Source organism: Ursus arctos, unplaced genomic scaffold (assembly GCF_023065955.2).
Source record: "Ursus arctos isolate Adak ecotype North America unplaced genomic scaffold, UrsArc2.0 scaffold_12, whole genome shotgun sequence".
In the NCBI taxonomy this organism is placed as follows: Eukaryota; Metazoa; Chordata; class Mammalia; order Carnivora; family Ursidae; genus Ursus; species Ursus arctos.
In genome coordinates, this window is record NW_026622786.1 from 16,094,892 (window position 1) to 16,121,251 (window position 26,360).

General features: G+C 40.6%; 1 protein-coding gene across 2 annotated transcripts; it reads left to right on the forward strand.

Annotated features, from left to right (window-relative positions):
- Positions 1-23: 23 nt before the first annotated feature.
- Positions 24-24,736, forward strand: PSMA5 (proteasome 20S subunit alpha 5). Of its 2 annotated transcripts, none has more exons than XM_026484634.4 (9): positions 24-133; positions 4,479-4,545; positions 11,916-12,042; positions 14,276-14,343; positions 15,461-15,568; positions 15,708-15,766; positions 16,529-16,631; positions 17,643-17,729; positions 24,486-24,736. In XM_026484634.4, exons 1-9 carry the CDS (start codon positions 105-107, stop codon positions 24,561-24,563), a joined length of 726 nt encoding a protein of 241 aa, XP_026340419.1. In that variant the 5' UTR covers positions 24-104; the 3' UTR covers positions 24,564-24,736. The 2 variants fall into 2 exon arrangements, with proteins under 2 accessions (XP_026340419.1, XP_057166386.1); XM_057310403.1 differs by lacking the exon at positions 24-133 and adding an exon at positions 441-512.
- The last annotated feature ends 1,624 nt before the right edge of the window (positions 24,737-26,360 follow it).

The window sequence follows — 26,360 nt, forward strand, 5'->3', positions numbered from 1 at the left end:
CAGGGCCTCGAGTCTGTGGTGGTGTGGGTGAGTGGGGTGCTAGTGGACTCGTGTTGGCCCTCAAAAACCCCGCGTAGTCGCTGCCGCCCTTTCCTGCCCTCGCCATGTTCCTCACCCGGTCTGAGTACGACAGGTCTGTGCATCCGGGGAAATGGGGTCGGGGTTATGGATGGGCAGGACTGGGGCCCGGTCCCGGCCTGGGTTCTGCCGTGTCATGGGGCGCTCCAGGAACCCGAGTCTGGCCCGGCCTGGGGATCTTTTGCCTTCCCTAGGCGCCCGCAGTGATTCCCCAAGCTAGACGCGCGCCAGGTCCTACCGCTGAGTCACTGCTGGGTTCTGACTCGGTGCGGAAGCGAGAAGCTCCGCTTTGTGCTTGGGGAAGAAGGCTGATGGGCCGGCACTCCGACCTTTAACCCGGAGAAGTCCAGGGGTCACCTCCTCCCCGGTTCATCATTTCGTGAGGAGTATGACTGCCTTTTTAGAAAATGTGAACGTGTTGCCTGGAAGAAAAAGTAACTAGAGATTCTTTAATGGTTTTCATAATTTCAGCTCCCCTCTCCTTCTAGGAAAACAACCTCGTTTTCCGTTCCGTAGTCGTGGAAATAGAGCAACCCTTTCTTTGAGATGTAGGGGGGCACGCTGGGATGTATACTTTCCGCAAAAGCGCCGAGGCATTCTCAGCTATGCACAGATAGAGTGTGGAGTCTGATTTTATAGGAACTGGAATTTAGAGTGGTTCTCAAGAGTTTCCTGTTCCCGCTGATTCTACTAGACCTAGGGTTTTCTGATTTTTTAAAGAAGCTTATAGCAAGTTGATTTGTGTGTGTTAAAGCCAGATCTGTTTTCGAAATTAAGGTTGTAAGATTGTTGTATATATATATATTTTTTAAAATAACACTTTTCAGGGCTTGGAAATGCTGAGTAATATTAAATTGTACATATTTATGCTGTAGACATTTTTACTTTCAGTTTCTTCTTCGGTCAGTTAGGTTTTCACATCACTATGAAAGTTCTGTATTTGTTTTTTAAGCCAGGAAAGGCAGATTTTTCTTTCCTACTAGGTCCTTGGAAGCTGCATTTCTTGTCAAAGTACACGTTGACCCTGTCAAAAGTTTTATCACCTGGAAGTACCACTTCTTTATCTTTTTATTGACTCTTAGAATATATATGTGAAGTTTTAAAACTGACAGCTGTTCCTACTGTCCTGTAAAGTGACTATTAGTATTTATCTTCCTGAGCATTAGAAAGAATCACTTTGGGTGATAGAATTTTGAGTTAGGGTATATATGATAGAAATTATTATTCTTACCAAAAAGCCCTTATTAAGGTTTTGTGATCCTTTACTTAGCTTCTTGAACGACTGCTTTGTGTTATTCATTTTTGTATCTTCCCAAGAGTGCCTAAAATACAGCTTTTTAAAATTCACTTAGCTAAAATACTTGAATGCTTGCTGTGTACAAGGCACTGTTCCAGTCGCTGGCCATACAGCAGTGAACAATGAATATCAAGATCGTTGCTCTCATATGGGAAACTGTCTTTTGAATAACTATTTACAAAAATAATTGTAGTGTGAATCAGAAGTGTATTCATGTCATTAGAGAAATTCAGATCAAGTACTGTAGAGATTTTGTTGAGAGGTTGCATTCACTATTAGGGGATCATTGAAAACTTTAAACAGGAGCTGATATTTACACTGAGTCTTGAGAAAGAGTAAGGTTTTAGGTGGCGCCTGGGTGGTCGTTAAGTGTCCTGGGATCAAGCCCTGCATCGGGCTGCCGGCTCCGCTGGGAAGCCTGCTTCTTCCTCTCCTACTCCCCCTGCTTGTGTTGCCTCTATCGTTGGCTGTCTCTCTCTCTGTCAAATAAATAAATAAAATCTAAAAAAAAAAAAGTAAGGTTTTAAAAAATATGGACTGTGAGAGTCAGTAGTTTTGAGGCCAAGAATATAGGATGAACAAAGGAGGGACAATGGGAAAGCACAGTGCGTGTTTGGGAAAATTCATTCTGTATTGATACATATGATGCATGTGTGGGAATGGTGAACTATGGGAAAAACAGGTTGGTGCTAGATATTGAATGGTTTTTAATGTGTGGTTAAGGAGTTCGAGTCTTACTCTTTAGGCAACCATGTGATATTAATTTTCGTTTTAAGAAGTTACATAATCATAATTGTGTTTGGCAGGGATTATTTGACTGGAGTAGAGGAAAGAGTGAGCCAATACCAGCTGGAAGGCTATTATAATAGGTGAGAGGTAATGAGGGCGTTGAGAATGAAAGAAGAGTGTTGAGTTACTATGTGGGAGGAATTGATGTGACTTGGCATACTGTTAATATGGGAGACGGGGAGAAATGAGTCAGATCATTCAGAACTTTCTAGCTTGGGGAACTGGGAGATTGGAGATGTTTTAAAATAAAAATGAAGTAGGAATGGCAGGAGGTGGAGCTGATTTTGCAGGGATGGCTGGATTTAAAGAGATATTTCAAATTGGAAAATGTTGAGTGTTTGGTGCTAATGGGATATCCAAGTAAAAATGCTCAGGAGGCATTTAAATTAGTCAGGGAAGAGGTCAGACTGGTAATAGAGATTTGAAAGTAGTTGGTGCTTAGTGTAAATGAAATAACCCAGGGAAACAGTAAAGTTTGAGTAGAGAGCCAAGAGCAGAGCCTGTGTTAGGATGTAGTAATACCTTACTGGGATGAAGTGCTTGAATTAGAGTGAAAATCCTATATTCACAGAGTACTTTACACATTACAGAGTTCTTTCCTATTCTGTGTAATTTAATTATCTGTGACAGACAGCATAGGTTTTGGTTTTGGTTTTGGTTTTGCATTTGAGGGAAGTTAGTTGCAGAACTAGAACTTAATTCCAGGTCTTCTGTCCTCACTTTTCACTCAGTGATTTTTAAAAATTGTTCTTAGGGCGCCTGGGTGGCTTCTTCGGTTAGGCATCTGGCCGGGTTCAGGTCATGATGTCAGGGTTCTGGGATTGAGTCCTGAGTCAGGCTCCCCACTCAACATGGAGGAGTCTGCTTGTCCCTTTCTTGTCCCTCTCCCTGTGCTCCTCCCCCTGCTCGTGCGCTCTTTCTCTCTCAAACAATAAAATCTTTTTCAAAAAAGAGTTGTTCCTTACAGTTCATAACTTTTTAAAGATTTTATTCATTTGACAGAAAGCACAAGCAGGAGGAGTGTCAGGGAGAGGGAAAAGCAGGCTGCAGAGCCCGATGTGGGGCCTGATGTGGGGCTCAATCCCAGCACCCTGGGATCATGACCTGAGCCGAAGGCAGATGCTTAACCGACTGAGACACCCAGCTTCCCGACTTCTGAACCTTTTAAATGACCTCTGGGGAAAGGGGATACTGGGATTGTGGGATTCTCCTTTCATTTCTGATTTAACCCAGAATAGTAATTCCCAGGGGCAGTATGGTAGAATAGCTTGAACTCTGCAGTCACATTGCCTAAATTCTAAAGCCACCTCTGCTTCTTATGTGCTGAGTGACTTTGGGCAAATTACTTAACCTCATTATGTCTCAACTGTGAAATAGTATCTGTCTTAAAAATGTTACTTCATAGGATTATTTTGAGGATTAAATGAGTTAAATCATTTAGAGGTTTGTAACAATGCCAGGCATTGTTTGTAAATGTACAATGAATGTCAACTGTATTATTGCCTGTTTTATATTTGGGGATATATATAAAAATTTTTTTGAAAAAAGTTTTTGCTAAAACAAATTTGAAAATGCTGTATTATATATATTACACATTATAAAATCCAAACTCCATAAACCAAGGATCATAACTATTTTCATTCATTTGTTCAAGTATTTTTGAAGTATCCGTTGTGTGCTGAAAACTTTTATAGCTAAGACCATGACTGATGCCTCTTCTCCGTAGTGATTTCCAAAAGAATGGATCAAAGAAAAGGTGGGGAAGTGTTTTGGAGAGAAAAAGAAGTCTGGCATGTAATTGGTATAAATATGTATGGATAAATAAACTAGCTTAGGCTTTAGGAACTGTACAGATCTCAGTCTGTTGAAATACCAATCCTAATTCATACAAATAAATAGAGGAATGTACCTGTAGCTGCGTTTTACTAAAAAATAAGGTATTAACAGCAAATGTATATAATGGGAAGAGGATAAGGATAAATACTTATTTTCTTGGGAATTGCCTGGTAATTTTGGGGCATGAATTTACTGTAGGAATTGCAAATTGATTCAGGGTTGAGGCAGAAGGTCACCTGTTCTCATTTGATCAGTTTGAAGTCTCTTGTGAGTAGGACAGAAGTATTCCATACATAAGTTCCGTTTTCTTGAAAAGCTGTTAATGTACAAAAAATAGCTACAGATTGTTGTGGGCGAAGGAGTAATGACAACATGCGCATCTTGTAGCCATTTGAGCCTAGATGTCAAGGAACTTGAGTTTCATATATCTACGCTTATTTTTTCTGGCAGTTCTTAATACTTTTTTTTTTAATTACAGAGGCGTGAATACTTTTTCTCCTGAAGGAAGATTATTTCAAGTGGAATATGCCATCGAAGCTATTAAGGTATAGTATCAAGGTGCAAGTTTTTGAAATTTCATGGCAACCTAGTGCTTTGCTGGCAGAATATTTGGAGTAAATGTGTTTTAGCTCTTTTTTTAGAAAATACTCTTAATCTCCCTTTAACCACCTACTAACAATTTTATTTTATTGGTTTTTAAAAATATTTTATGGGGTGCCTGGGTGGCGTAGTTGTTGGGCGTCTGCCTTCGGCTCAGGGCATGATCCCAGCGTTCTGGGATCAAGCCCCACATCAGGCTCCTCCGCTGGGAGCCTGTTTCTTTCTATCCCACTCCCCCTGCTTGTGTTCCCTCTCTCGCTGGCTGTCTCTGTCAAATAAATAAATAATCTTTAAAAAATATATATATATTTTATTTATTTATTAGAGAGAGAGTGCACACACAAGATGGGGTAAGGGCAGAGGGAAAGGGAGAATCAGACTCCCCGCTGAGCAGGGAGCCCTACAATGGGACTTGATCCCAGGACCCTGCGATCATGACCTGAGCCGAAGGCAGACACTTAACTGACTGAGCCACCCAGGTGCCCCTACTAACCATTTTAGTAGCAATTTCCGTCTCATTCCTAAAACCTTTTGAACAGATAACTGCTTCATAATTATGTAGCTTTTTCTCAGTGAGGCTGGAGCAACATGCTTGTGTTCATAATCTTCTTGGCTACAAAGAGAGGAGTATAGAAATCCAGAGTTAGCACCTGGGAGATATTTTAACTGATCACCTGTATTCTTATTAGTAAAGTTGTAAATTTGTACTAGACACTTTTAGGACTGAATAAGAGATGTGTCTTGTTATCTAGTAACAAAATCAAATGGTTTCAACAGGTGTTAAGAAAATTAATAAGTAAGCTATCCATACTTAAAGTTAGTTATCACATGGGATGTGCATTTGTTGAATTACGGATAATCTAAATTCTGATATAGATTGTCCAGGGTAAGGTTGAAGGCATCAGTATTTTTAAGGACTCCCTCAGTGTTTCTGATATCTAAAAGGGTTGAGAATCCCTGAACCAGTCCAACCCTTGACCCTGTGCTTCAATCACCTCTATATCCCAAGTAGCCTTTATTTGTAAAGTCCTAGTGACAGAGTGTTTTCTCACAAGATGGCTCATTCTGTTAGAAAACAATTCACAGTGGTTAAGAAATTTATCCTTGTATCGAATGAAGAGTCTAGCTTTCTGAAGTTTCCTTCATTTGGCCCTAGTTTTGCCCTTGAACCATGCAGGACGTTGAAACCTTCTCCAACGACAGTTCCTTGCATAACTGAAGAGAGCTATTGTGTTTCTCTCTAAGTTACCTGTTTTATTTTATTTTATTTTATTTATTTATTTATTTTTTTAAAAGACTTTATTTATTGGACAGAGAGAGACACAACGAGAGAGGGAACACCAGCAGGGGGAGTGGGAGAGGGAGAAGCAGGCTTCCCGCTGAGCAGGGAGCCCAATGTGGGGCTCGATCCTAGGACCCTGGGATCATGACCTGAGCCGAAGGCAGACGCTTAACGACTGAGCCACCCAGGCACCCCTCTCTAAGTTACCTGTTTTAGAAAGAGTGTATGGTTGTATGAGAATCTGGAAAAGGACAATAGAGATTTCGATTAGTTGAGGAGATAGAAATAAAAGTGGATACACTATGATAGATGGTGGGACAGAAAATGGTGGGCCAGCTACAAGTGCCTGTCTCTGTTTCCGATCATGTTTGCACTATATTGAAACCATACAGTACTATGAGGTATGAAACTATCACAATTCCAAGCTGTGGCATTTATTTTGAGCCTCTAAAGACAACAGTCCCACCAAGATGTGCAAACCAAGAATAATCCTCAGTTTCTTTGGGTTTCTCCTTTAAGCTCCTTTCTGCTAGTGATTTACAGATTGCTTAAAGATAATTAGATGGCATCTGATCTCTAGCCCTATGTTGGACTAAGATAGAAATAGCCATGTGGCCCTTAATAGATGTGACTTAACCTGTGTGAAAATTCAGGCTCTTTGATATTTAAACAACCTGCTTGTTGCCTTGACAACTTATGAGTTGCCAATGAGAAAGCAATTTGATAACCTTAAGTATTCAGTAGTATGAAAGGAGCTGGAGAAATGACTAAGAATGGCTGACAAGTAGAAATTATCATTTGGAGGTATCGTGTGGATGGCATGGGTGAGATGCAGCAAGCAGAAGTGGAAAAAAATTGCCTTTAGGTTTTTTGGGGGAAGGAAGGATGATCTGTGGCAGTATCAAAATTACCATATTATATGGAGCATATGGTCATTGGTTACTGTGAGTTATATTAAAGAAGTACTACATAGAATCAATTCAAATGTTCTCTCACTTCCCTTCTCCATTAACCCCATCTCCATGAAGGGGTGGGGTGAAGTTTAGGGAGAACTGTAATACTGAAGCTTCTGGGGGTAAATGTAAGTGTTCAAAAGAAAATTATCTTGATTTTGATATATTTTATAAAGTAGACTGTCTTGAAAATATTAACCCTCTTTTGGAGTGGAAGCTTATGAAGTTCTTTAAGTTGGAGGCCAAATTGAACAGGCTGAGAATTTATTCTCATAATATGAGAATGGCTCATCCACAAAATAATCATAGTACCCAGGGACTGTTGACATTTTGGACCAGATAATTCTTTATTGGGGGACCATCCTGTGCAAGGTAGAATGTTTAGCAGGATCCCTGGCCTCTACCCAGTAGATGCCAGTAGCACTCACATTTCCAACTGTGACAACCAAAAATGTCTCCAGCCTTTGCCCTCCAGACACATGTCCTCTAGATGGTAAAATGGGTCCCTGGTTGAGAACAACTCTGCTGGATAAAATTTAGAAGTAGGTATGAATTCTGTCCTGCTCTGTTCATTTGGAGATTTAAGAGCAATACACAGTACATAAAACAACTAGAGAGCAACTAAGTGCCAAATTAAATTCTCTGATAGTATTTTCTGATTAAAAATTTTCTTCTTAAGGCATACCTGTATGTAGTTTTAGAGTCAAAAGATAAAATAATTGTATAAACTTTGTAACAAAAACAGCAGTTCCCAAGGACTGCCCCCTTTACCTTCAGCTTCCCAAGGGCAACACTTTAAAGTCATTTAACTAATAATTTTCTTGGCATTTACTTCCATATTTCTAGCACAGACTTACATATTTTTGTTTTGTTTTGCTTAGGCATTATCCACAGACTTTTTATTATGGAGAATGATGATTTCTGCCCCCGATGACACCCATAGAGAGACAGACACCCCACACACATAGAATTTCCTACTGGGGTGGCGATAAGGCAACCCACTCTATATCATATATATTACAATTTTGTAAGATCACTAGTCAACATTTATATCAGTATGACTATGTAAACGCTGTTCACAGCTGAGCCATTTTCCCATTTCTGCACAGTACTTTCCTGGGAGTTGCGAACTCCCTTTTTTAAACAATTTGCTTAATTTAATATATGCATATCATAAAATCATCCCCAGAGTCTCTCCAGGTTATATATATCTTCTCAAAACATCCAGGCACATTAAATATCCTATTAAAGATTCTTAAATAGGGGGCGCCTGGGTGGCTCAGTTAGTTAAGCATCTGACTCTTGATTTCAGCTCAGGTCATGATCTCAGGGTGGTGGGATTGAGCCCCAAGTCAGGCTCTGCAGTCAGCGGAGAGTCTGCTTGAGATTTTCTCCCTCTGCACCTCCCATTTCTTGCGTGTGCATGCTCTCTCTCTCTCTCTAAAATAAATAAATCTTAAAAAAAAAAAAGATTCTTAAATATATCTTTGAGCATTCTCACCTGCTCCAGTCTGGACTAGTTTTCTGGGCATAACTGCACAGCTGTATATACTCAGGATATTCTGTCGATGTCATCCTAGGGATTCCTTTTAACTTCCCTCTTGTGTTAGTTCCCGTGTGTTATCCTTTTTTCTTTTCATGTATTCCTTCAGTTTGGTAAAGGTTCTCCAGTAGTTTCATAAGAAAGTATTTTTAATTTCCAAGCTCTTTTCTTTTTTCCTCTTTCTTATTAGCGTACTATTCTTGTCTTATGGATGAAATATATTCTTTTTCTTTAAGGATTTTTAAAAAAGATTTATTTATTTGAGAGAGAGAGAGAGAGGGCGTGCACATGCATGTGCAGGAGGAGGGGCAGAGGGAGAGGGAGAGGGAGAGAATCTCAAGCAGACTCCCTGCTGAGTGCGGAGCCTGATGCAGAGCTCAGTCCCATGACGCTAAGTCGGACACTTAACTGACCAAGCCACCCAGGCACCCCAAGGATTTTTTTTTTAAAGATTTTATTTATTTATTTGAGAGAGAGTGTGTGTGCGGGAGTGGGAGTGGGGGAGGGGCAGAGGGAGAGGGAGAAGCAGTCTCCCTCGCTGAGCAGGGATCCCAACACGGGGTACAATACCACGGTCTCAAGATCATGTCCCAAGCCAAAGGCAGACGCTTAACCGACTGAGCCACCCAGGTGCCCCAAGGATTTTTTCTTTTGATTTTTTTCCTTCTTGAACTGGTTATGTTCATTCATTCATTCATTCATTCATTTTTCCTTCCTTCCTCTCTTTCATTCTTTCTTTCTTCCTTACTCTTCTTTCTTCCTTTCCTTTCCTTCCTTCACCCAGTGCAGAGCTTGCATGCTCTTCCAACTGAGTCAGCCAGGCGCCCAGAACTGGTTAGATTTTTTTAGAGCCAGGTTTTTCAAGCTGCAAGTGTTGACCCATTAGTGGTCATTGAAATCAATTTAGTGGGTCATGGAACCATTTCTTTTTGAATGGCATAGAACAGGAAATAGCAGAATGCCTTGCTCATAGTATTGGTAATTGTTTCATTGTGGGTTTTTTCCATGTTGTTTCTGTTATATTTATTTATTTGTATCTTTTTGTGTGTTTTGATCATGATACAAAATATATTTCTTAATGTAGATTTCGTAGATTTCAAAAAGTTTGAAAACCATTGCTCTAGAGAAAACTGCCCCTTCTCATTTCATACTTAAATGGTGCTTCGGCTACTAGCTTCTGAGAACTGAATGGGGAAAGAAGACTGAGATTCTTAACATTAAGCTTGTCAGTTTTTACTTAGTGCCCCTGTTTCCACTCTAGTATTCCTACACTCTCCAGAATCTTCTACAGGAGTTGGGGAGGAGGCCATCATCTAGCTTTACAGCACAGGGGAGGGGATCTGGAACTCTGTTTCTTCGGTAGACATTGAACTGATCTTGCAATTTTTAGTTTCTCTGTTTCTGTTTCCAATGGTCCTTGTTGCCACCATTTCCTTTTTGGGGGATTCTATGATATGAATCAGGTTGTTTCTTGATTTTCTTTACTACTGGTTTAGGATTCCGAATTCTCAGGTCTGCTAAGTAAATAATCACTAACCCATCTTCTTTTTTTGAAATTTTGTTGCTGTGTTTTTGCCCGTTTTCTTTGTCTTAGTATATTTGTGCATTCCCTCGCACCCTTCTTTTGCCACAAATAGTCATGGTTCTTAAGAGACTGGAAGAAGTGAAATTGCGTATTTGAGCCGTTATAGCATTGCAGGGGCCGCACCAAGAACATGGTGGTGGTTGGGATGCCTGGGTGGCTCAATCATTGAGAGTCTCCCTTCAGCTCAGGTCATGATCTCAGGGTCCTGGGATCAAGCCCTGCATCGGGCTCCCTGCTCAGTGGGGAGCCTGCTTCTCCCTCTCCCTCCCTGTGCTCATGCTCGCTCTCTCGCTCACTCTCGCTCTCAAATAAATAATAAATAAAATCTTTAAAAAATTTTTTAAAATGAATGAAATCTTTAAAAAAATAGTGAACTTTAAAAAAGAAAATGGGGGTGCCTGGGTGCCTCAGATGGTTAAGCATCTGCCATCAGCTCAGGTCATGATCCCAGGGTCCTGGGATTGAGCCCCACATCCGGCTCTTGGCTCAGCGGGGAGTCTGCTTCTCCCTCTTCCCCTGCCTCTTTCCCTGCTCATGCTTTCTCTCTCTGTATCTCCCTGTCTCAAATGAATAAATAAAATCTCAAAAATAAATAAATAAATAAATAAATAAATAAATAAATAAATAAATAAAATTTTTAAAAAGAAAATATATAATAAAAACTGGTATATACATTTAAAAGCACTAATAAAGTCATGATAAAGTCATGACTTTACACATTTGAAAAATAATACATCTATGTATGAGACATGATCATTCTATGTGCCGACATGTTAAACGTGTTATGCATAATGAATGGAATTCTTGACTCCTTGGCAATAACAGGTTGCAGGAGTCTGATGATTGCACTGGCAGGCACTGGTTTGTAGAACTAACTTAATAATAATGGTAATTCAGAGGAAAGAGCACAGATAGTCATCGAAGGCTTTATGAATCATGGGTGGAATTTGGATAGGCAGAGAGAAAATTGTATTCCAAGGGAGAGAAGGCACGAGCAGAGGTGTGAAGGTAGGAGACAGTACGGCATGAGAAAATGGGTTGGGCTATACCTGGTGGATTTTGTTGGAGAATAATGAATAATAAAGTTGGAAGAGAAAAGTGAGATTAAGTTTTGAGGGCTCTGGAAGCTTATGTGGATTTTATGTTATAGGCAATAGAGGGAGATGTTAATTCTTCAGAGAAGTATAATGAAAATGGTATTTTATTAAATCAGTCAGGCCGTATAACATGAAGTATACATTCAGAGAGAGATTAAGTTGGGGAGCCTAAGTAGGAGGGTATTGAAGTAATCCAGGCATATGAGAAGAATGACTGAATTTGTTACTCCTTTATTATGTGCCAGGCACCATTTTAAGCATTTTATATATTAATACATTTACGCCTCTTGATGTATTTTAAAGAAACAGATATAGAGAGTGACTAGGATGGTGTCTCGGAGATGGGGAGATGAAATTAAGCTATATTGTGAACGGCTAGTGACCTCAAAAGATTAATATTTTTATGTTGGTGGTGTTTGTGTTTCTTCTTTTCTTTTCTTTTCTTTTTTTTTTTTTTAAAGTACATTACTTTTCTGGAGGTCATGTTGTAGATTTGAGAAATACTACCTTTTGGGACAGGTCAAGATAGCAGAGGTGAAAAGAAAAACATTAGAGTTTTATTACTTTTTTGCCCACTATGTTTGCTCCTCCAAAATACTGGCATTAAAGTCAATCATTTTCCAGATGTTTTCAAGAACTTAGTGAACTTTCCCTTAAGAAGTACAAAATTCTATAAATCGGTGCTCTCGCCATTGATAGAAATAGTGTATTACTTATTAGGGTGCTGCTTATTCTCTGCATACTAGATATGGCTGATTGAGGCTTTTATCTTGTGAAGTTATTCAGAGAGTTCCTGGTGAGTATGTGAGATGTTCTCTGACCTATACATGATAACCATAATGCGTTTCTTTTTAGCTTGGTTCTACAGCCATTGGGATCCAGACATCAGAGGGTGTGTGCCTAGCTGTGGAGAAGAGAATTACCTCCCCACTCATGGAGCCAAGCAGCATTGAGAAAATTGTAGAGATCGATGCTCACATAGGTAAGGAGTAGGGGAAAGCTGTTCTGTAGGATCTGACTTAGGTTATAGTCTTCTTTGGTCGTCCGTGGGAGATGTATTAGATGAACATCTTATCCCCTTGTTAGCTCTTTTTCAGGTAGTGGGCCAGTGTGCATAACATACGAGTAGGAAGCAGTGGTAGAGTTCACCTACTCCCAGAAGTTCCTTTCTCCTTCAAATTTAGACTTGGCAAATGCGACGGTTGTTGAAATACGTAAAGGTTGAATCATAGGCCAGCTCCCTGTGATGCATAATGTTAGTCCTGGTAGGAAACCACGAGATGCAGAGGATCATGTGGAAAACTAGAGGTATCTGCTGAAAAGAGGAGTTCTTAAAGATCTTTAGGGTGACTAAGATTCAGAGAGCATAAGAATGTTAGACTGAGCAGATCAGTCCTCTTCCTCTGTTTTCAGATTTATCTTTTTACTCCCTGTAACCCCCTACATCCCCCACCCACTCCCCAGCCTTCTTTTCTTGGTCTCTGTTTAAATTTCCCTGCCTTAGCTTCTGGCATTACTGTAGCATTACAGGGTGAGTAGTTCTGCTTATTTATAGCGTGGCATTTTAGTTGGCTGCCCAAATTTTCTTAACCTCCTAGTCATCTCATTAATGAAACATCAGTAATTACTTGAAGGCCTCAGAACCAAATGCCATGTTGATTCTGGGAGCTTGACAGTATTTCTGTCATAGATAGAGAAACAGATTTCATCTTTTAAGATTAGAACATTGTGGCTACTTTCTCTCAAGTCACCTGTCTTTTGGAGATAGAGCAGTGTCACTTCATTCAGCAAATTGAGAACCTACTATGTGCCAGATATATGCTAGTCAGCAGGGATACAGAGAGAAATGAGACATAGTCCTTGTCTTTCAGAAGCATACAGCCTAGTAGTGGAGGTGGACATGTAAATAAGTAAATGCAATTGAGTGATGTAGGCAGGTTTTAAGAAAGGCTGTAGTATGTGTTCAGTAGGGGTACAAAGGAGGAAATAATTAGTTCTGTCTGGGGCCAGTGGTAGTGGGTATTCAGAAAAGGATTCCATAAAGGTGAAGCTTGAACTTTGTAACAGATCAGGAAGTGTTCACCAAGTGGACAAGTGTCTGGGTGTAGCAAGGGAGACACTGTGGTTAGAGGGAATAGAAATGAGCAAACCCTGGATGGTATAAAATGTGGAATACCCTGGCACAAGCAGTTCGGTATGACTGGGACGTGGACTGTAGCAAGAAGTGAGTCTGGGATCAGACAGTCGGAAGTCCTTTTTACCATGCTAAAGAGCTTGAACTTGATCCTTCTGCATCGATGAGAGCACTGAGGTAGTATGATCAGATTAGTATTTAAGAAAGACCCTTCTGATAACAAGGTAGCAGGCAGAGTGAAGGGAGCTGAGACTAGAGGTAGGGAGACCAGCTAAGAAATTTGCTTTAATCCACATGGAGATGATGAGGGCTTTAACCAAAGTGGTAGCCGGAGAATGGAGAAAGTAAGGATTAATGCCAGACATGTTAATTCAATAGAGACCGATAGAATTTGAGATCAATCGGTCGTGAGGGCCAAGGAGTCTGGAAGGGAAAGAACTTGATTTGAGTTGGTGGTATGTCCAAGTACATATATTAAGGGAGCCATTTGGCTTTATAGGGTTCGAAATGTGGGAGCGAGGCTTAGGCTGGAAATACAGATTTTGAGTCATGGTGTATAAAGTAAAAGCTATAACCTTGGCATCTTGGACCGTTAAGCACATTTTCTCTCTAAACTATTTGGTTTGTATTTGGTCAGGGAGGTGAAAAAGCTTTTGATTTTATCCTGGGGTCTTCCACTATAGCTCATAGTAAGACGGTTATTTTTTATCTTAATTTCTTCTGTTGGGATGTTATTGTTCGTTTAGTTTGAAGGTGCGCTGTGGTCTACAAAGAGTGCTGAGGGGATGTTTAAGGATGTAATATGTGGAAACTCATGTTTGGCTGTTCTTCTCTGTGTTCTGTCTTAATTAATACTGGACTTCTGTGTTATTGTGGATGGTTTTTTATTTATTTGTAATATAATTATATTTGGGTTCAGTACAGATAATCAAATAATTTCCCATCTTATCTCTTGGGTATATTGCTATGGGATTGCTATGTGGCTGTCGTGGTTCCATACCAGTATTTCAGTATTTCCTGAGTGGATGAAAGAGTCCTGCAAGGATTTGGCCTCTGGGTCACTATTGCTTTTACATTGCAGGTTGTGCCATGAGTGGGCTAATTGCTGATGCTAAGACTTTAATTGATAAAGCCAGAGTGGAGACACAGGTAAAATTAGCATCATCTCTCCTTTTTCCCATGATGCTTGAGTTCCTTGTTTCATGATGATATGGCTGCCTGAGCTGTATTGCAGGTTATCTGTGTTAATATCAGATGTAGCTCTTGGGAGTGATTTGGGGTAAAATCCCTAGTTTATAACTTTCTGAGGCTTGGAGTCTAGCCATCCAACCATTGCAGCTTTAAGGCAGCCCTGGCAAACAGTGCCGACAGTCTAGCTTCTTTTTGATTTGCCTTATATAAAGCAAGCTTTGCACTGCATTCTGTTCCCTAATTGACTTTCTGTGGGAGCGCCATAGCAGGAAGTGGCTGTAGCTAAAGGACATTCTACCCCAGCTGCCTTTGGTGCTGGGCTTGCAAATAACAGCTCTCCTGTGGCAAGTAACGCTATGTACCAGGTGACAAATACTGGTCAGGAATACTGATATTTTCTTCTTGGAGAGTAGACCAGTAAGGAAAAAAAATACCTGCTTTGTAAAATTTTTTGCACTTATTTTCAACTTTGCTATCAGTACTTATGTAAAAGTAAGTCATTAATTTAAACAGCACAGTGATGAGATAGGGTCTTTGACGGAGAAGTGGCGCTTAGCTGTTAGCATTCACTTTGTGAAAAGACTAAGCTTGGTGCTGTGAGGGGTTAACTCTGTTTTTCAATGGAGTAATCCTCTAGTCTGTCATTGCTTAGAGTCCTTTGGATCCGAGTTTATTTCCAGAGCTATTTCTCTTCCTCTCATGTAGTCCCAAGCATTTGAGTTTAGTGTTAAGGAAAACAAAATGGAGGTGAGCATCTAGTTTGCAACGGTAGTTCACAGGGGTGTGTACAGTGAGATGGTGGGCTGCTTTAATGCTTTCTTATTTCAAAGGTAGACCATTTAGGGGCACTTAGGTGGCTCAGTCAGTTAAGTATCCAGCTCTTGATTTCAGCTCAGGTCATGATCTCAGGGTTGTGGGATTGAGCCCTGCATCGTGCTCTGTGCTCAGTGGGGAGTCTGCTTGAGATTCTGTTTCCCCCTCTGCCCCCCACCGCACGTGCTTGCGCGTTCTCACTCTTTCTCAAATCTTTAAGAAAAAAAAAAAAGAAGTAGACTACGTTTTGCTCTTCTTCTAGAACCATTGGTTCACCTACAATGAGACAATGACAGTGGAGAGTGTGACTCAGGCTGTGTCCAATCTAGCTCTACAGTTTGGGGAAGAAGATGCAGATCCCGGTGCCATGGTGAGTGTGCTGTTTGTCACGTTTTCTTGCTGTTCTAAGGGACTTCGGACACTTGTCCTCTGAACATACCTTTCCCAGCCCCTTTCACCACCTGGTTCAGTAGCCATTTATCTTACTACCTCTCGTTTTTTGGTTCTAGTCTCGTCCCTTTGGAGTAGCACTGTTATTTGGAGGAGTTGATGAGAAAGGACCCCAGCTGTAAGAAAATTTGCCATTTTTTCCTGCTTCTTTTTTGGTAGAATTATTTTAATTTGGGATGTGGACTGGTTGTTTACACTCAACTGAGAAGATTATTGTAGAATTACAAAAAATGAAGGGCTTCTAACTCTAAAATTCTGTAATTGTGTGCTGTTTATACAAAGACAAATTTGGGGATTCTATGAAGAACTCCCCCTATTGGCACGACTGCTAATTCTGGAAAGAATTAAAAGTAACTTTGTTGTTATAGTCAGGATGTATTTTAGAGCTTTGCTTTAGAATGTTGGTTTGATCCTTATCCTCAAATATTTAGATAGGCATACGTGAGTGCCATATTTATATCTCCTATACTTCTAAATCTCTGAGGAATTTATTAGTTTAAATACTTTTTTTTTAAAAGATTTTATTTATTTATTTGACAGAGATAGAGACAGCCAGCAAGAGAGGGAACACAAGCAGGGGGAGTGGGAGAGGAAGAAGCAGGCTCACAGCAGAAGAGCCTGATGTGGGGCTCGATCCCATCACGCCGGGATCACGCCCTGAGTCGAAGGCAGACGCTTAACCGCTGTGCCACCCAGGCGCCCCAGTTTAAATACTTTTTAAAAGATCTGTTTTCTGCAGGCATTTTGGACCTATGCCTCAGTATTTCAGTGGTTTCCTGGCCACGGGGCCAAGCATTTATATTCTTTAGTGAGATGTTTATTTCTTAAAATGCCACCACTCTTCAGCATTTTAATTCCCCTCTCTTGGGGGGTTTTGCAGGTTTCACATGGACCCATCTGGGACCTTTGTACAGTGTGATGCCCGAGCAATTGGCTCTGCTTCAGAGGGTGCCCAGAGCTCCTTGCAAGAAGTGTACCACAAGGTAACTGAGCACTCACAACTTTTATTATTATTTAAATCAAGCTATAATTTACATACAATAAAGTGGGCAGACCTTAGGAGTTCTTTTCTGGGAGTTTGTCAGTTCTGTCCACCCTTATAACCACCCCCTAAAAACAAGATGTAGAACACTTCCCTCACTCCCTAAAATGCTTATCTCCTCTCCAGTCACCCTCTTCCTCCCTGGTAACCATGTTTAGCACTAGAGATGAGTCTTGTCTGTTTTGTCATTTTTATAAATGCAGTCGTACGGTTTGTATTTTGCGTTTGCCCTTTTTTGTCCGGTACACTGGTGCATTCATGGTTTTGCACTCACCCGTCGTTAATGCTGAGTGGTGTACCGTGGTACAGATGTTCCACAGCTCGTTTATCCTGTATCTTTACAGCTCGGCTTAACAGTTACATTTCCTAGTCTGGCTCTTCAAGCAAGTAGGCATTTGGCACTTTTTATCTTGTGGGATGGGAGGGCCTGGTTCTGGGTAACTCATTGTTGGGGTGAAGCCTGCCATACTTACCATTCACATGGTTCACACAGGGATGTGTGCTTCCATCAGCCCCTGATAGTTTTGGTTTTGTGTGTGGAAAAAATTGGGTTCATGGGTTCAAAACGGTACAAGAGCAGATTTGCTAAACCAGCGGGCTACCTTTTTAGATCATTTGGGAATTCTGAGTCATAGGATATTCCCAATATTACCTCGCTTCTATATTAAAAGAAGATAACTAGAGAAGTGTAGCCCTTTCCACTTCTTCAAAGATCACTTATATGAAAGTCGGTGACTTTGATCTGGTTCAAAATAAGATTTTTTTTTCCTTTGAAAAAATGTATTGTACTTATTGCCAGTTTACTTGAATTCTAGAGATACTTGTCATGCAGTGTACTTATTAAGCTACTTGATTTATTTTTTGCCAAGTCATTTCAGGGAACTATAGGGGAAATCGTTGAAGGAAAGCGGGATTATATTATAATGGCTACTCTTACCCTTTTTGTTTCAAGTCTATGACACTGAAAGAAGCCATCAAGTCTTCACTCATCATCCTCAAACAAGTAATGGAGGAGAAGCTGAACGCAACTAATATAGAGGTATTTTTCTTTTCTGTTGTGTTTTATTCAGATACCGTAGCTCCCATTGGTGAAGATTGAATGGATGGAGATAATCACATTTTTGTATGCTCAGCCCTTCAGAAGTTATTACTGTCCTTTGAATAAGTTGGTAACAGCAGAAGCCAGAATTAGATGAGTTAAAGAGTGGAAGGGAGGTGGATAAAACAAGAGTGTGCTGCTTTCTCAAGGAGTTACTACTGTCCGCAGAAGGCAGCATTAAAGAAAAGGATTTTTGTCTTTTTAAGGATGGGAAAAGACTTGAAAATACTTTCATAGACTGAGAAGAAATTTGTGTATAGAAAAATGTTAAAAGAAATAAAAGCAGGGATGCCTGGGTGGCTCAGTTGGTTGAGCGTCTGCCTTTGGCTCAGGTTGTAGTCCCAGGGTCCTGGGATCAAGTCCTACATTGGACTCCTTGCTCAGCCGGAAGCCTGCCTCTCCCCTCTGCCTGCCGCTCCCCCTACTAGGGGTCTGTCTTGCTCTCTCTCTTTCTCTCTGTCTGACAAATAAAATCTTTAAAAAAAAAAAAAGAAAAGAAACAAGTAGAAGTTAGTGATGGAGAAGTTCTAGAAGAGGAAAGGCATAGTACAAATGAAGGAGTTGGTTTTGAAGAGTAGAACTCATTCAGCTTTATACTGAATACACATTATATGTCCAGTACTACACTAGATGCCAGGGATATAGACACAGAAAATCCAGTGCCCATTCCCATAGACGCAGAAAATCCAGGTAGTGTCATGTGTAATATTGGGGACATATAGGTAATAACAGATTGAGGCAATACTTCTATAATAGTAATAAGAATGGATTGTGACAAGAATATGTAACTTATACTAGGACTTTAGGAAAGCTGGCTGGAAGAAGTGATACTAAAGAAAAGAAGAGAAGGGTATTCCAGGAAGAGGGAACAGCCATGCACAAAGGCTCAAAGATGTAAAATAACATTGTATGTAAAAGGGAATTTTTTTTTTAAAGATTTATCTATTTGAGAGAGCGCCTGCGTGAGGGCAAGAGAACACAGTGTGGGGAGGGGCTGAGGGAAAGGGAGAATCCCAAGCAGACTCCCCGCTGAGCAGGGAGCCCAGTGATGAGGGGCTCTGTCTCACAACTCTGATATCGAGACCTGAGCCGAAACCAAGAGTTGGACCCTTACTTAACCTACTGAGCCACCCAGGCGCCCCTGTAAAAGGGAACGTTGAGGGTTTTCTGAGTGCTGGGGTGTGAGATAAATGTGAGGTAGTGAGATGGTAAGAGAGTTGTGACCAGATTCTGACTGCCCTTACTTAGGATGCTAAGAGTAGACGGGAGAAAAGGAGGTAGTGGTGAGTAAAGATAGAGTAGGTTTGCAGGGGAATTGGGAGGGAGCTCCTGTATTTCCCTGGTGATTGTTTACATCATTTGCTGAGGGTAGGTGAATACAACAGTGGGATTAAGGAGAATGAGAACTGTTTGGAAGAGTCATTATGGATAGGGAAAAAGGAAGCCAGGCATGAGTAAAAGGATTGCTGGGCTATATTAAAATACTAATGGGGGGCGCCTGGGTGGCTCAGTCTGCCTTCGGCTCAGGTCATAATCCCAGGGTCCTGGGATGGAGGCCCACATTGGGCTCCCTGCTCAGCGGGAAGCCTGCTTCTCCCTCGCCCACTCCCCCTGCTGGTGTTCCCTCTCTCGCTGTGTCTCTCTCTGTCAAATAAATAAAATCTTTTTTTTTTTTTTTAAGATTTTATTTATTTATTTGACAGAGATAGAGACAGCCAGCGAGAGAGGGAACACAAGCAGGGGAAGTGGGAGAGGAAGAAGCAGGCTCATAGCAGAGGAGCCTGATGTGGGGCTCCATCCCATAACGCCAGGACCACGCCCTGAGCCCAAGGCAGACGCTTAACCGCTGTGCCACCCAGGCGCCCCCAAATAAATAAAATCTTAAAAAAAAATTTTTTTTAAATACTAATGGAGAAAAATAATTAAAAAAAAAAACTAGCGGAGGCTGAAATTGCCAAACAGTTATAAAGTCAGGATAGTAGGCACAGTATGTATGTATTTTATGTTTTAATTAGACAGAATTTTTAAAGGCAACTGCAGCTGTAATCACAAATCCATAATTAAACCAATCAGCACTTACCAGGATACTTGTCAGCGGTACTCAGCGTAGACTGAGTAGACTGAGATAACGTATGTTTGGGTTAATCCCTGGTGGAGGATTGCTGGTTCAGGGCCTACGAATGTCTCTCCAATAGAGCCGGCTTCCACAGGCTGCAGTGAAAGGGGCAAACTTGGATGCCAAAACGGGCTGGCCTAAAGGTGGGAAGGTCTGAGTGGAGTTGGAGAGAGGGATGGGGGGTTGGGGTTGCTCCTTGAGCAGTAATGGGGAGAGGAGGGGTTTGGAATGGAAATGGAAAAACTTAGTACATAAATACTGTTTTTGCACTTGCTTGGCAAAGATTTTTAAATACTTTCCCTTGTCAATCTCTGAAATGATCAAGTGCAGCAAATTTAGTGATAACTTCATCTGACCCTAAGGAGGGATTTTGTCATTTCCTTTCTAGTACTTTGTGTTTCTTGGTACTGAATGAGATAGGGTCTTGGGCATTTTTGCTAAGACTATCCACTTCCCACCTCTGTTGATTTCACAGTGAAGATTCTGAGGCCTGCTTGGTTTAGCTGGAACTGCAGATTTTTAGCTCATTCAGTTTCAACGTTGCTTTGAAAAGAGCATCAGATGTGTCTCCTTCATGCTCTGTCATTAACTGCATTAATCCTTGACTGTAGTTTTTTCACATTAAAACAAAAGGACACTTTCACTTGTCCAAGACAATTTACTCCACCAGTACTCTGATGTTTCCAAATCTCGCTGTCCATCTGTCTTGGAAATGAGGCCCAGAAATCTGTATTTTTGAAGTCTCCTTGGGTGGGTCTGATGGTCGGTCTGAGAAGGTCAGGCATTTGGGAGCCACTGCTCTAAGCCCATCTCCTCTATCTCTTTTAGGTCCCTGCGGCCATCAGTTGTCCCTTTGATCCCCAGCCTCCTTCTCTACAAAAAAAAATTCATAGTTGCATCTTTTTTAGAAAACAAAACAGGGGCACCTGGGTGGCTCAGTTGGTTAAGTGTCTGCAGCTCAGGTCATGGTCTTGGGGGTCCTGGGATCAAGCCCTGTGTCAGGTGCCCTGTTCAGTGGGGAGTCTGCTTCTCCCTCTGCCCCTCCCCCTGCTTGTGCACATGCGCGCGCTCTCTCTTTCTCTTGTTCTTGCTCTCTCAAATATGATTTTAAAAGAAAAACCAAACAAAATCCACTTTTGTTAACTCCTCCCTCTACCTAGTATCCTGTCTTTAAAAAAAATCAACTTTGTTGAGATATACTGTACATACTGTAAAATGTATCTATTTTAAGTACACAGTTCAGTGAATTTTGACAAATACGTAATCTGCCACCTCAGTTAAGGTATAGAACATTTCTGTCATCCCAAAAAGTTTTCTTATGTCCCTTTTTAGTCATTTCCTTCCCACTGGTCTGCTTTTTGTCCCTATAGATTTGTTTTGGGTGTTCTAGAATTTCATATAAATGGGTCACACAGTATGTGCTCTTTTGTGTCTAACTTCTTTCACTCCGCATAATGATTTTGAGATTCATCCTGTGTGTATCAGTAGTCGGTTACATTTTATTGCTGAGAGCTATTCCATTCATCCTTTTTGGTAACATTTATTGCTAGGTCTCTTCCCAGCAGAACTTTATGTTGGTTGTCCTCACTGCTTCCCCCCATTTATTCCTCATACGCTACCATTTGTTTCTTTTCTTAGTATTTCCTGAGACTGCTCCTTGCTAAGGTAACTCCTGTTTGTCAGATTTCATGGTCACATTTTAGACCTATTATTTAACCTTTCTGAAGCAGACTCCTCAAATTTTTGACAATTCTAAAACTAAACAGTATCTTTCCTGAAAACCATTTCATCTTCTTGTCTTTTTAATCCTGGTTGATGACACCACCATGTACCTGTCATTCACAGCAGAAACCTAGAATATTCTGGCTTCCCTTTTCCCTTCACTGAATTTTTCTCTTTACTGTCTTTGCCCGCTTTTAAATAACTCATGTCCATGCTCCCTCTCCATCCCTTCTTCTGGTGCCGCCTTTTGTTCAGGCACTCAGTTTTCTCCTGCCTTGTATATTTCCAGAGGTTTCCTAGCTAGTCTTCCTGACTGTAGCCTTGCCATCCTTCATTTCATTCCATTTCCCCCCCCCATTGTGCTACTGAAGTTGATTTTCTAAATTACATATCTAGTCTTGCTTGTTCTCCACTTAAAAACATCTTTTCTGACTCTTGACCACAAGATGAATTCCAAACTTCTTTCATGGTATGATGATTTACTATTCTTAAGTCATAGTGTTTAATCCGTTAGGCACCTTGCTAAGCGTTTTGCATGCAATTATCTTTTTTAATCTAAACAGCGACTTTCCAGGGTTGCTGTGCCTATTTCCGTTTTACAAAAGAGGAAACAGGCTTTGAGAGGGTAGAATCACACCCAAGATAACAGAATTGGTAAATGCTAGAATCAGAATTTGAACCCAACTGTGATTTGGGGTCCTATACCAAACCAGTATATACCAATATAATACACTGTCTTTCCTACTCCTCCCCATTTAATGTCATCCGATATGCAGCCTCCGCTCTAGCCATTCAGAATTGCTTTGTTTTGTAAATACATCGTCTTGTTTCATGCTTTTATGCATTTGCACATTCAACCTGCCCTTCTGCTCCTCCACTTTAAGACAAAACTCAAGGGGGGCACCTGGGTGACTCAGTCGCTTAAGCATCTGACTCCTGATTTCGGCTCAGGTCATGATCTCAGGGTCATGAGATTGAGCCCCACTTTGGGCTCCCCACGCAGCATGGAGTCTGCTTGGGATTCTCTCTCTCCCTCTGCCCCTCCCCCCACTCGTAGGCACACTCTCTCCCCCTAAAATAAATAAAATCTTAAAAAAAAAAAAAAAAAAAGACACACAACCTAAAAGTTGCTTCTCTTTGAAACCAGCTTCCTCGGCTTCCCCTGGGTCCCTCCTTCGTGGCTCTACATATGCTTAGCTCTGTTGTAACACCTAACATTGAAAGCATTTGGCATCCAGCACCCTTAGTAAACAAAAGATTTTCTTCATCTTTGGATCCTTAGTGGCTAGTACAATTATAACTAGTACATAAGTGCTTAATAGTTATTAATTAAATCAATGAAAGACAATACCTGTTTTACCTGCCTCACAGAGGTTGTTGTGGTTTTGTTTTGTTTTGTTTTGTTGGTGTTTTTTGTTTTGGATTGGTTTGGTTTGAGTTTTTTTAGACTTATTTATTTGAGAGAGAGAGCGTGGAGGGGTTGGAGGGGGAGGGGAGAGAGAGTCTTAAGCAGACTCCCAGCTGAGCACAGAGCCCCACATGGGGCTTGATCCCATACATAACCCATGAGATCATGACCTGAAAATAATAAACATCATGTAATTGGATTGTGCTAATTGTGGCAGTTTTCAAATTATATTAAATATCGGGAATGAACATTACCAAAAATGCCCTAGTATGTTTAATTTTAAGGTCTCAAAAAAAGGGCAGTATGAGGAAATGACATTTAAAATGAACAAAACAGCTTTTTGGCCAGTGCGAAGTGGCACCTATTGCTCAGTATTGCCCCAAAACATGGGAACCGTGTTATGAGCAGAGGTGATGGAAAACTTGGCAGTTTCAGTTAAATTTGAAACTAACCATCTTATGACCCTAGTCTTTTATTGCTTAAATAGATTATATCTGGACAGTTGGTTATTACCAATGGCTGCCAATCACAACTGATTTCCTGCTGTCAGTGTTAATGGAATCCTTTTATTTTCATGGCTAGTCCTTTTTATTTTTTTTTTTAATTTTTTAAAAATTTTTATTTTTTCTTAAAGATTATTTTATTTATTTGAGAGAGAGTGAGCAAGAGAGAGCACGAGCTGGGGGAGGGGCAGAGGGAGAAGCAGACTCCCCTCCGATCAGGGAGCCCGATGCGGGGCTCGATCCCAGGACCCTGGGATCATGACCTGAGCTGAAGGCAGACGCTTAACCAACTGAGCCACCCCAGGCAACCCTCATGGCCAGTCCTTTTAAAAAACAAACAAACTTTGTTGTTAAGTTGCCTTATGAACAATTTAGAGAATACAATATACCTAATAATAATAGTTATTTAGTACTTACTGTAATGTTCTAGGCAGTGTTGTAAGGACTTTACATATATTAACATATTTAATCTTCACAACTTCTGTATGAGTTACGTGCTATTATTATTCCCATTTTACTGATGGAAATTGAAACACAGAGTGGCCAAGAAACAAAGGTCACACACACACGCTTCACTTGCAAGTGTGTAAATACACTTTTAATATCTTTCTAGAGGAATCATTAATAGAAAAAAGCACTGACCCCATGTAATTTGCTGCTCCTTTTCTGACCCTTGTTGAAGTAACTTCAAGAAATGACAATGACGCCAGGCATCTGGTTAACTGTTATGTGGTAAGTTAACCTCAAAATAGAAAATTTGGTCAATACGAATTTTTATTTGGGAGTCAGAGAGCTATTTTAGGAACCTACGGCTGGAAAGGATATCCCTGGGACAGCAGATCCCAGTTCCTAATGAACAGCTGCATCAGTAACAGCTTCTCCTGACCTAGTGCTATCTGCAGAGTAATCGAGCCGCGCTCGTTAACCCTTCTCCGCTTTCTTTCCAGCTAGCCACGGTGCAGCCCGGCCAGAATTTCCACATGTTCACAAAGGAAGAACTTGAAGAGGTTATCAAGGACATTTAAAGAAGCGTGATCCTCAGAACTTCACTGGGACAATTTCAGTTCTCCTAAACACTTTTAACTTTTAATTCCAGCTCCTGTTCTTGGAAGATCTCCAGTGTATGTGCATTTTTTTTATGATGTCTGTACATAAAGGCAGTTCTGAAATAAAGAAAAATTTAAAATTTGTTAATAGACTGTTCTCTTCTAATGCAGTCTTTTGTTTGAAATCCTCATGTTAGGGGGCAAAAAGGATAGTGGTATTAATATCCCTATCCTATCAGAGTGTCTGTTCTAAAATTGTTCTAGTGTCTGTCTCTACAACAGAATCAACTATCTCATGAATCCCTTGATGGCAAATGAACTCAGACTAGTCCAGCTCCTCCCAGAGATATGAAAGCACGGTGAACCCATTTAAGTCCTGTAGTTTCTCTTGGTTAAATACGTACTTTTGCTGCTTTTCTTACATGAAGGCGATGTTAACAAATTGACCATAAAAAACATGTTTTGAGGGTTGGAGTTAATTAAGCCAACTACATTGTTGTCCCGGTTCTTGTGCCCTAAGAGATAATTTGGAAAGAGATTTTCATAAAGTTAACTAGAAAAGCTGCCATCTTATGACTCATTGAGATTATTTAAAGAATCAATCTACTGGAGCCCCCAAAATGGCCATAGGAAGTGGGTATCATTATCATATTTTAACAGATGAAGAATCTAAGGCTGTGTGTCCATGGACACAGAAAATTAAGCTGTGGGGACTTGAACTCAGACTTTCTGGTTTCATATCATCAACTCCTGATTTTACAATGCCAGGTCCTTTGGGCCTACACACCTACTGAGTAATAGGGAGATCTCATTGAGATTTAAAATGTACCTGCACTGTCTACACCATGGCTAATCCATATGTGGGTAATGCAGAATTGATCGCGTATTATCTTCATTGACATTTGTAGGAAGTTGTAGTTCATGATGCCAAAATAAGTTACGATGATTTGCGTAGGTTGAATTCATACTAAATCTCATACTGTGTTTCCAGCAAAACAAAACAAAATTTGTGTTTACATACATTTGGAAATTGCAATGGCAGGAAACATTTGGAAGAAAATAATTTTGCCCTAGATACACACCTAAAGAAAGTAGGGAATTAGAATATATTGTCACCAATGTTCTGGAGACTGTTCTGGTGATTTTAACCCTGCCGTTAAGTACTACATGATAGGGGCACCTGGCTGGCTCAAGTCAGTAGGGCATGCGGCTGTTGATCTCAGGGTCATGAGTTCAAGCCCCATATTGGGCGTAGAGATTACTTAATAAATACAACACCATAATCATGAGATTCATTTCTCTCGTTCACCTTTTATAAAATCCTGGTAGAAAATGCCACTGAAAAATCCTATCACAACTTCCATTTATTCAAATCTAACAAACGTATTGAGTACCCACCTACCATGTGCCAAGTAATGTATTAGGCACTGGGGATAGAGCAGTGAAAATAGTGTGTATGGTCTGTGCTCCCATGAAGCTTCTACCGGGGAGAACTAGACATTCCCCTTAACTCAGTGTAGGTTCATGAACAAAGCAATGCTCCTTTAGGGAGAGGTGAGAGTTGTGTCTCTGAATTATGGGTATTATGTGGGGAAAAACAGATCTTTGCATATCTCCCTTAGTCTCAGCTTACATTGTTTTCCCTTCTCACTACCTGGGCAGTGTTATTTGTACCTTGGACTATACAACTGGTGAGACAGTAAATTTCATACCCTCTGTATTCTTGAAAGAATAGAATTTCAGCATTCTTAAAAGAGAAGTTTGGTTTTCTGTAGA

Coding starts and splice junctions, on each gene's coding strand:
- PSMA5 (XM_026484634.4), top strand. CDS start 105: ATGTTCCTCACCCGGTCTGAGTACGACAG. Junction 134..4,478: donor ACCCGGTCTGAGTACGACAG/GTCTGTGCATCC, acceptor TTTTAATTACAG/AGGCGTGAATACTTTTTCTC. Junction 12,043..14,275: donor AGAGATCGATGCTCACATAG/GTAAGGAGTAGG, acceptor TTTACATTGCAG/GTTGTGCCATGAGTGGGCTA.